Source organism: Centroberyx affinis, unplaced genomic scaffold (genome assembly GCF_046629955.1).
Source record: "Centroberyx affinis isolate AG114_WGS23_722 - 3 ecotype Tasmania unplaced genomic scaffold, CSIRO-AGI_Caff_v1 ptg000646l_1, whole genome shotgun sequence".
Taxonomy (NCBI): domain Eukaryota; kingdom Metazoa; phylum Chordata; class Actinopteri; order Beryciformes; family Berycidae; genus Centroberyx; species Centroberyx affinis.
Genome location: NW_027279272.1, coordinates 231250 through 242500, shown reverse-complemented (window position 1 = coordinate 242500; position 11251 = coordinate 231250). Strand labels below are relative to the sequence as shown.

At 48.2% G+C, this 11251-nt stretch overlaps 1 protein-coding gene across 1 annotated transcript in view; it reads left to right on the top strand.

Moving 5' to 3' along the window:
* LOC139643710 (ryanodine receptor 3-like) overlaps positions 1-11251 on the top strand; it is a 91884-nt gene that overhangs the window by 15072 nt on the left and 65561 nt on the right. The window contains exons 7-17 of the mRNA XM_071518942.1: positions 508-582; positions 759-837; positions 1481-1593; positions 3325-3424; positions 3540-3633; positions 4665-4739; positions 6059-6215; positions 6916-7080; positions 7538-7659; positions 8815-8995; positions 10233-10368. Of these exons, the coding sequence (XP_071375043.1) occupies positions 508-582; positions 759-837; positions 1481-1593; positions 3325-3424; positions 3540-3633; positions 4665-4739; positions 6059-6215; positions 6916-7080; positions 7538-7659; positions 8815-8995; positions 10233-10368 (1297 nt within the window). The remainder of the gene's footprint in view (positions 1-507; positions 583-758; positions 838-1480; positions 1594-3324; positions 3425-3539; positions 3634-4664; positions 4740-6058; positions 6216-6915; positions 7081-7537; positions 7660-8814; positions 8996-10232; positions 10369-11251) is intronic.

The following is an 11251-nucleotide window of genomic DNA, read 5'->3' as shown; positions in this document are numbered from 1 at the left end:
ATCCTGTCACTCTTGTTTATCCCCTCTGCCTCTCTGCCAGTAGAGATATCATTTGTTACCCTCCTGCATCTTACCCAACCCCACAAGCGGTGGAATCTTTCCTCGCTAATATTGACATTGCTTTGGAGCCTGAGAGTGGTTGTGCATCTTCCCCACATTCCTTTCCTCGGAGTGGCGGAAAGATGACCCCGTATCCTGTTGGCTCACGGATACAGGAGCAAGGTATCTCCTACGGCAAAACCAGGTTGCATGTCTTCATCGGGTTCGGGACATGGGCTGGCGAACCCCTCCTAGGAGATACGCGCCCCCCCTCCCCCCCAGCTTAAGGTCGGTCAGAAGGCTTTCAGTGTTCAGTCCCGGAGGTCTGGTGTGGATGGAGGCTGTTGGAGGAAGAGGAGGCCGCTGGGGCTGCTGTGTCAGGAGGTGGCACTGTCATGTAACTGTGTTTTATGTGTGTTTTTGTGTGTGTGTGTGTGTGTGTGTGTGCGTGCGTTGGCGTCTCTGTAGGCAGCGCAGGGTGGCGGACACAGGACTCTTCTGTACGGACACGCCATCCTCCTGCGGCACTCCTTCAGCTCTATGGTGAGAGAATACGTCAGAACACACACACACGCCAAATTCAAACTACATTATTGCGGTAGTGGACTTTACCTTTCCGTAGCAATTTCTGTGACAATTGTCGAGCTCACCTGCAGAGCGTTGTGAGACAGCGCGCTCTCTCTCTCTCTCATGTGGTTTGATGTGTTTGTTGGCTGCAGTACCTGACCTGTTTGAAGACATCAAGGTCACAGACGGATAAGCTGTCGTTTGATGTCGGCCTGCAGGAGGATTCAACAGGTAAAAAAAACAAAACAAAAAAGCCTCTGGTACATTTTACTTTTATCTCTCCTTCTCTCTGGCGGTCGCCGGCTCTGTCTCTCTTTGTCTGGCTCTGTCTCTCTTTGTCTGTCTCTGTCTGTCTTAGTCTGTCTGTCTCTCACTGTCTGTCCCGCTCTGTGACTTCAGTATGTGTCTTTTCAACATCTCTGTTAATATTCCCTGCGGAGCACTGTAGACATACATTGTGGTTCTTCTGTCAGCGCAGACTACATCTCTCCGGCACACTTGGTAGTTTTTGTTGTCTTATCCAGATGCCAAGGCCCACTTCTCATTTGCATTATTATTCATTTCGTAGCCATGCAAAAGATGAGCAGACACTTCAGTGTGACTTGGAAGGCTTGTTGCTATGGTGCTTCCAAGTGTGTGTAGAAGTGTTTGTGCGCAAGTGCTTTCATGTAATTGTGTCTGTGTGTGTGTGTATGTGTGTGTGTATTTTCTCATTTCTGCCTACTCTCCCCTAATTATGCAATTAATAATTACAGGTGACATTTGGGTAGTGACATTGGGTGTTTCTCAAAATTGTTTACAATATTAACTTGTTTAATTCAAAATATACAGACAGAATATGTGTTTATGTGTGTGTGTGTGTGTACCACTGTAGGCGAGGCCTGTTGGTGGACTATCCACCCTGCCTCCAAGCAGAGATCGGAAGGAGAGAAGGTGCGCATCGGCGATGACCTCATCCTCGTCAGTGTCTCCTCAGAGCGATACCTTGTAAGTTCAGATTGTTGATATTGTTTGCCATTTAGTCCATGAATTGTATCGATTGTATAGCGTGTATACAGTAGATTGTGAAAACCCTTTATATGAAGCTCTATTGTGCTCTGCTTGCTCTGCTGTGCTTGTTGGTGTTGTAAAATTATACTGTACATATCACAGAGAGGTTGTAGGCTACAGGCTGAGTGAGAAAGTGTGTGTGTGCATAATGTAGAAATCTGAATAAGAGAACATCAACTCTGCTTTCCCTGATGTGACAGAATTTCAGATTATCCCAATCCTGTTAGCCTGAACTGCACTCTCCCCATGACCTCTCCCCAGCAGGAGGCTTAAAAGCAGCTGAAAGTCAAAAGCAACAACTTTTCCTTTCTAGACCGACCGCAAGGTTTCAAACAGTTGCATTAAGCAAAAATTAGATCTGCACTGGCAATGTCTAGTGTGGAGGATTATGATAACCATGTTGCTGTGATTTCTTTAGACTACCGTTTGGATCATTCGTCCCTGCTTTCAGATGAATCTTGAGCCCCTCCCATTTCTCCCTAATACCCAAACTTCCTCTGCCACCAAGGCTTATCATCGTGAGGCTTCCCCCTGACCCACAGAGCAGTAAGGAGTCTCGCTGAAGGACATTCTGACACTCGGCTACTGGAGGGGATTGAACCTTTGACCTTTCAGTTACGGGACAATCTGTCTTACTATTAGGCCAGCCTGCCACCCATAGCTTAGCACCATAGCTCTATTATCCTGCCAGCCTTGCCGTTTCCGTGTGTTATTTCCTCCACGTTGACCCGAGGGCGGCGGTATGTTTGCCCTGGGAGACATGTTCCCTGTGATGCATGGAGTCGGTGACAGCGGCCAGGCTGTGTTTACGCCCCCAGAGCGGCGGGGGCATGGCCAGATGACCGCTATCATCTTACAGCCGCTAATGTCAATCTGGTAGCCTGTCCCCGCTGTCACCTACAGGACGGTATGTAGGGACACGCAGCACCTAGGGGTAGCGGAGGGACTGTGGGGGTTTGGGGTGCGCGGTGCGGGAACGATCGGGTCACAGCTGCCACAGAATTTGGGTTCTGTGGACAGACTGCGACACACAGAACTGTGAGAACACGCGCGCACAGGCTTATGCACATAAACACATGCACGCACACATCCCACTCACACATCACACTCCCACAGAACCCCAGACAGTGTAAATCCCCAAACACTCAAGGCATCTGTCAGTCAGTTTTACGATGCCGTCAGCGCTCTATGATAAACAGGAATTCTCTTCCGCATCATTGACTAGGGAGGGTTTCAAACTTCAGCTGAACCCTGCCTGAAAACCACGATTGAAGATTGCTTTTGACACTGTTCCTGGAGTGTTTGCAGCTTCCATCACTTTTATGCCACATTTACAGTATAGACAGCCAGATTTTTAGAGGGATATTGTGCAGACTCATCAAAAAAAAATCCTGTTTAATCAGCTAGTAACCCACAAAGTATTTTGTTTATATATGTTTGTTTTATTCTAACAGTTTTATGCTGATGTATCTTATTATTCTGCCAAGCTATCTACAGCATTCAACCTAACTTGAATAATCAACGATAGAATAATCCAGTAAAAATTTCCCAGCTGTTGAAGTGACAGATTTCTTAGAGTCATTTCAAGACCCATTCTTTGAAAATCACTGGTATGGCAGTACACAGGGTATGTGAATGCTGCATGTAATCTTTCCCTGTGTCCCGCAGCACTTATCCATCTCCAACGGCAACATCCAGGTGGATGCCTCCTTCATGCAGACCCTGTGGAACGTCCATCCCACCTGCTCCGGCAGCAACGTAGAGGAAGGTAGAGACCTTACACAAAACTCCAGCCTGCATCCTGGTCTTTGGATTGACACAGACCAACACCTTGACTCGTTTGACTGTCTCCACCGTGTCTTCTGTTCTTCCTCCTCCAATAGGCTACCTGTTGGGTGGTCATGTGATGCGGCTGTTCCACGGTCATGACGAGGTGCTGACCATCCCAGGGTCGGACCAGAGTGAAGAGCAACAGAGGTGCGATACACAGCGAGCCTAAGGACAAGCTAATGACAAGCCAGTTAATGAGAATAGGATAGAATAGAATAGAATACCGCATGAGGTGTCGCATCTCGGCAATGGCAGAGCCATGACGCTGCAGAATGCCGTCTCAGCCAGAGAGGTGTGTGCATAATACATGAGAAGCCGAGTGACCTGTGAGTTACCCGCGGTGCCTCGACTTCCACCTCCCCTGCGGAGGCGACAGAAAGATGTCTCTGACCGCCATGACACCCGGGTCTCCAGGGAGCCAAAATGGCCACCGCGCTATTTTTACCTCTAGCTGCTCGGTGCTAACACGGATACGGCAGGCAGCAGAAAAATGGCACACTGGGCCTGAAGTGGGTCAAAGCAGCGGGCACAGCCCATACACACTCAGCCAGGTGCGAGGAGATGTGTCTTCCTCATGGACACACAGAGGCGCACACACACACATACTGTACATACACACGCACACACACAGTGTCTATTTTTAGCACAGTACGTGGCAAATATGGGGGGCGGGATTAGATATTAGTTGTCAGCTTTGGCTTTGCTCCTCCTCATCTCGTCCTTGAAAATGAATAGTGGGAGTGTGTTTTTTTTGTTTTTAGAGGTCTTAAATTTTCAGGGGCATATCAAACACACTCCAAGCTGTCACCACGGGGCGATGAGCGATTTCTTTTATCTTTGGACCCAGTCACCCATATCACTGATAGACAGTGTTGCTGTGGGTTATCTGGGCGCACATGTCTCCGTTTGAAGGATGTGATGCTGTAGTCTGCAGAGTAAATATGGGCCATGCTTCAGTGTGTGTGTGTGTGTGTGTGTGTGTGTGTGTGTGTGTGTTGGTGTGCACACGTGTATGTGAGTCTTACATCCTCCGAGCGAGTATCACTGTGACAAATGGGAGTAAAGAGGTGGTATTCTTCTAAGTCAGGAAGAATGACCTTGACAATATCAGTGGTGGATAGGCAGGAAAAGCATCCAGACATCCAGGCCACCCACTCACGCTCCTCTGGCCTCCCCAGGATAGTCAACTATGAGACGGGTAAAGCCGGTGCCAAGGCCAGGTCCCTGTGGAGGCTGGAGCCACTCCGAATCAGGTGGGTTGTGCCTTACATGATCTGTTACCCATCCCCCTGCTCCCCTTCTCTCTCACTCTCTCTGTAATCTAGTCATTCTCTTTTTTTTTATGCCTCTGCACCGGCGACAGCCGTGGTTGGAGGCATTATGTTTTCGGGTTGTCCGTCCGTCCATCCGTCCGTCCGTCCCATTCTCATGAACGCAACATCTCAGGAACGCCTTGAGGGAATTTCTTCAAATTTGGCTCAAACGTCCACTTGGACTCAAGGATGAACTGATTAGAATGTGTTGGTCAAAGGTCAAAGGTCAAGGTCACTGTGACCTCACAAAAGACCCATAACTCAAGAATTCATACGCTAATAATGATGATTAATTTCACACAAATGTCTAATAGGACAAAATGATGAAGTGACATTTTATATCCAAAAGTTCAAAGGTCAACTTCACTGTGACATCATAATGTTTTGCTTACCACTGTAGCTGAGAAAACGATCTTGGGTCATTCTACAAAAACGGTGGAAGTGCTGTCACTTACTTTTGCAGACACCAAAATCCTTTAAGTTGACCTAATAATCACATTAATTATATATGTTCAATAAATAAAGACTGTCCTTGCAATGATAAAACAAAGTTTATTGGCGGAGGCATGCAACCGCGAGGCGGTTATTTCTAGTTTCCTTTGTTTTTCCCCCCCTTTTTTCCTACCCACCTTTGTTTTTGTCTCTCTGTCTGCTGTTCTATCTTTCTCTTTTTTTCTCCCTGCACCCATTTCCCCCTCCCCTTCTCTCCCTTACCTCTCTGATTTGGCTCTGCACTGTGGCCTCTCTGTCTCTATTTCTCTCCCTGTCTCTCTCGCTCTCCCTCTCTCTCTCTCTCTCTCTCTCTCTCTCTCTCTCTCTCTCTCTCCCTGTCTACGTCTTTGATGTCGCTAACAGCTTTGAAGTCTTTGACCCTGGCTATTTTGCAGCCTGACAGGGATGCAGCCGCCCCTGTTCCGTCTCGCTTCCTGTGTCAGATACTGTATTTGTCACATCTACAGTGTTTTTGACCCCATTTTGTTTTGATCCCAAACAACAGGGGAATTTACCGAATAGAAACAAAGTGCATAATTAGTCAAAATGTTTTCAGCTATTTGGTAATTATTCTACGCAGCCGCATGACACGCTAGCTAATTAACAGCTGGCAGCGATGTTTGGATCAACTAATTAGCGGATATTAGGCTTCCAGGGCTTATGAAATTCAACTTTGTCTCCTTGTGTGTTTGTATGTGTGTTTCATATTATTGTAATGTGCGGACATGTTTCTGTGTGTGTGTGTGTGTCCACGGTGACCTTGACAGCTGGAGCGGGAGCCACATCCGCTGGGGCCAGCCCTTCCGCCTGCGCCACCTGACCACCGGTCACTACCTGGCCCTGACCGAGGACAGGGGGGTGGTGCTGCAGGACCGGGAGAAGTCTGACACTGCCTCCACCGCCTTCTGCTTCAGAGCCTCCAAGGTCAGGACACCACACACACACACACACACACACACACACACACACACACACGATTCCTCAAGGTGACCTGGCTTACGAGGGATCAACCACCCACTTCCCCGCTAAACGCCAGTGAGAAGACATTACAAAGGGCCACCTCTAAACCCTTACAAATGAATCACCCACTCGCCTTGCACTGGAAAAAATCACCATTTTTTCAAGGACAATGAAAATTACATGAGTTATTGGACCAATGGAAGCTACACCATAGAGGTTAATTTAGCTGAAATTGCAGACTCTGACTGAATTGACTCGCCGCACCAGTCTTGACCATTTAGCCCTACTCTGTGTAATGGAGTTTCTAGATATGGCCAGCGATTGCGAGCCAATTAGTGACCCAGCCAATGAAGATCAATAGCATGTATCATAGAATACCACTGAGGTCGTTTATCACTGGACTCATTATGTCATTTATGGGTTTCAGTTATACCTGATCCTAATGGGAAAACACATACAATTCTCTGACTGCCATGGATAGAGCTTTAGCTGGCACAATAGGCTCAGCAGCAGATGATGTTGTTGACAGGTTTCATTAAGAACACATCTGTATGCAGTGTGTCTGTATGTGTGCGCGTGCTTGTATCATGCGAGTGTTTTTCTCTGACAGCTTTGACATGTTCATCCCCCCCCCCCCCCCCCCCCCCGATCCTCCCCTGTGCAGGAGAAGCTGGAGCAGAGCCCCAAGCGGGACATCGAGGGCATGGGGGTGGCGGAGATTAAGTACGGTGACTCGCTCTGCTTCGTCATGCACGCGGCCACGGGACTCTGGCTCTCCTACCAGGCGCCCGATGTCAAGTCTGCCCGCCTGGGACCCCTCAAGAGACGAGTGAGCAAAAAACATAAACACACGTGCGCACCGCTTCGCCCTCAGCTTAGAATGTGGGGCGCGTGCAACAACAAATAAATAAATAAGATTCCTCGGAGCAGATAATTATTTTCACGGTAATGAGTTGATTGAGTTGAGATGATTGTGTATTATTTGGTAGTCGTGCGTATCTCCCCCTGACTAAATATAAACCGTTGGCTACTGTGACAGAAGTGATAGGGGTGTGTGTGTGTGTGTGTGTGTGGTAATGTGTGTGACAATGTGTGCTTGCCCCTTCCTCCATGTAAACACAGCCAGATAGCCTGTAGTGTCAGCACCTGTGGTCCAGCAACACAGCCTGGCGATAATGACTGGGGACGTTTTCTCTGGCAAATGACTCCCTCTTTGTCCTTTTCTCCCTCTTACCCATTTCAATTACCTCTCCTGTCTCTCTCTCTCAACCCCCTCCCCCCTCAAGGCGTGTCTTCATGCGGAGGGTCACATGGACGACGGGCTGACCCTGCAGCGCTGTCAGCACGAGGAGTCCCGCGCCGCCCGCATCATCCGCAACACCACATGGCTCTTCAGCCGATTCATCAGGTGCGCTACACGCCGCTAATACGCTGTTATTACTCATGGGTACACGCAATGACACGATCGCACAAAATGTCCCATTAAACCAAATTACAGTCCATTTTGCTCCTTAGCCACTTCATCAGGGTTATCTGCGAACTGTTCTGTCACTGCTACAAGTTATGTAAGCACCTCACCGACGATGCAATGATTAATAGAGATGAAAAAAAACAGTGTAGAATAGATTGTTTTCCGCAAGGCTAATTGTCTCCGTACGCGTACAAATCCCAACAACTGCGCCGCATCGCCCAATTACAGATGAAGCCCAGACATCGCAAAACCCCACGGACCCCCACGGACCCCCACGGACCCCCACGGACCCCCACGGACCCCCACGCAGCCCACGCGGTCCGGATGTGTGACGTCCCTCCAGATTGCGAACCCGCCCAGTGGAAGAATAGGCAGTGGGCCTGCGAGTTTTGACTGAGTGGGAGCCAAAGCCCCCAGACAGCTCACTCAGTGGCCCAGTCGAGCGTGTCCAAACGGCAAACGCTGCAGCAGCACTGCCGCCACGCACGGCCAGCTGCGAAAGAGAAAGCTGCGGAGCAAATAAGCTGATGCTCCCGGTCCCCTTATTTGCTGTCATCAAACGGCCCACTGTCCCCCGGGTCAGACTCGGGGCACTCATGGCGGGAACATGTGAGCGTCTGTCACCCAGTTCCGAGCCCCCACCCCCCACCCCTACCCCTACCCCCACCCCCGGCTGTGACACGTACATCTCCCCCGCCCCCCTCCCTCGCTTACGACGGGAGCTATTTTTAGCAGGCCGGCGGAAATCAGCAATTCAGCATGGATGAACCTGGGGGCTAAACATTGTGTTAGTCATCGCAGCCTCTCCTCAAGTCTGCTTAGCTCCTAATCAGAGTGTCTTTATTGGCGGTTCATTGCATTTGGGGATGTAACGAATGAGAGTTTTGTGAAAACTAATGATTGCTACATGATTAAGAACATCAGTGGGGAGCTCGCTTTCTTTTGGCTGCTATCATCTCTTAAAGAGGTTTTTCTCCATTGTTGTGAATATACTCTTTGTCAGAGTGTCTCCCTGCCTCCTGTCTCCCATTGTGTCCGAATATTGATGTTATCCTCTCTCTGTTCGCCTGCTCCCGTATCTCCCTCTCCCAGAGACCTGGACTGTCTGGGGGTTAAGAACAGGGTATCGGTGGCCCTGCCTATCGAGGAGGTGCTCCAGACCCTCAATGACCTCATCACCTACTTCCAGCTCCCCGACGCCGAGCTGGAGCACGAAGAGAAGCAGATCAAACTTCGCTCCCTCAAGAACCGACAGAACCTCTTCAAACAGGAAGTGAGTCTCAGCGTTCAGGAGAGAGCGGGAAACTCACCGTGTTATAACACTGAGAGAAAAAAACAGCAAAACCCCTGGAGTCAGGAGTTTCAGTTGTGATTGAGGCAATTTTAGTAAGTGACCACACATGAGGCAAGAGCAGCAGCAAAGTTGTTAAGACAAAGTATTTTAAAGGCTAAAGCAATTGATTCTTTGTAGCGTGTTTCAGTGCTACATTGTATTTGGAGGCATTGCATTTTAAAGTGTCAGCAGTTCTGGGGTTATAAGTTTTCCTGTGGCTGACACCGGTGCACCGAAGCTTTCACCTAAGCCTCTAGGTCCTAAATTGCTTTCATCAATTACAAAATGTCAGCTGCCTTCCTGAGTGCCTGTGATGTCAAGTATGCAACTCCAAACTCTCCTTACTTCAAACAAACAACAGCGTGTCACCATGTCCTCAAGCAATGATCTGATAACATAAATGCATGTAAATAAGCTGAGTGGAATATTTATGTAATGTTTACATAATTGACATTAGCATACAATATAGCACTTGTTAATCTCTGCAAATCATGCCAATTTAATAACCATGCTAATTTAATATTTCAGTAATTCATCTTTCAGTCTACTTACCTCCCTATCTATATTAATATACCAAAATAGCACTTCTCTGTCCCACCCCTTATATATTACATTTAGAAGGTCAATTTGTCATTGTTGACAGATGACTTTCCCTGGTATTATAAATCATCTACAATTTCCACTTTGTCTTTTACGCCCTCCATTTAGCATATCTGATCACTATAGATATTTCCCCTGTCATATAAATCACCATGACATGGCCACCAATAGGACGTCCGGGAGAGAGCCATAGGGTTGTATTCAAGATGGCCAACTAATTAAATACTGCAGACAGACATTTCACCAATAGAGGGGAAATTAAGCTCTCATGCTAATGAGTCACATCAGTAATACATGATGTATTTCGAGGGGAACATTTCAAATTTGTACAGAGTGTGCAAAATTTAAGGAACATATTGTTTTCATCTGCATCAGACTGAGGTTGATCTATCAGGTGAAATCATAAGGGATCATAGCCTGGATTCACCTGGTTTGTCTATTTTGGGTTAAAGAAAGAACAGGTGTTTTTAATATTTTAGAGACTCAGTGCATCTGTCAATGTGCATCCATCCGTGCATGCTATTACATATGTATATGTGGTTATGTTATGTTTATTGCATCACTGTATGTCTCTTAGGGCATGCTGACTCTGGTGTCCAACTGCATCGACCGGCTGAACGTGTACAACAGTGTGGCTCACTTCGGGGAGTGTGCCGGTCCAGAGGCCGGGACGGCCTGGAAAGACATTCTCAACCTGCTCTATGAGCTGCTGGGTAAGATCGAGAGCTAGTGTCTTCGCACCTCGTCTCCCTGAAGCTGCTTTACACCACACGCGCCTACACACACACACACACACACACACACACACACTGGCACTCATTCCCCACTGTAATCAATCTCGGGAGACGCGAGTCGTCGTTTGAGGATAAAGTACCGTCTAGCTCTGAGCTGCAGTTCTGCTCTGTCACTCATGTAACGGGGAGGGAGGGAGAGGGAGGGGGAAAGGAGGGAGAGGGGAGAGAAAGAAAGAGAGAATGAGAGAAAGAGAAAGAGAAAGAGAGAGAGAGTTCAGTGGCGATGTAAAACTGTGCTGACCCGGCATTTAAACAGCCGTTCCCAGAATTCAGTACCCACAACACACACACGCACACACAGACATGCGCACACGCACGCACGCACACACACACACACACTTGGACACACACACACACTCGCTCAGCTGGAACAAAGACTGGATGGCATGTGGGGTATTGCATACAAAAGAGATTTCAGGTTTATGTGAAGTGCTTCCAGGGCATCAACCCAGCAAGATCAGTCTCACACACACACATACACACACACACACACACACACACACACACACACACACACACACACACACACACACACACACACACACACACACACACACAGAGCCAAATTGGGGTGTCCCCTGCCGGCCAGATGGCTTTGTAATCCATGAAGGAGCAGGAGCATCAATTCTCATCATTGTCTTTGGTGGCTGCTGTTTTGGTTACTTGTTCTTTCCCTGGTCTCTATGTTCCTATAGCCCAATGTCATCTGCCCTGCCTGCCCACAATCACTTTAACCTCTGGCACTGCTGGCATATGTTCTGTCAGATATGGACATAACTCTAAAATGACATGGCGGGCAAAT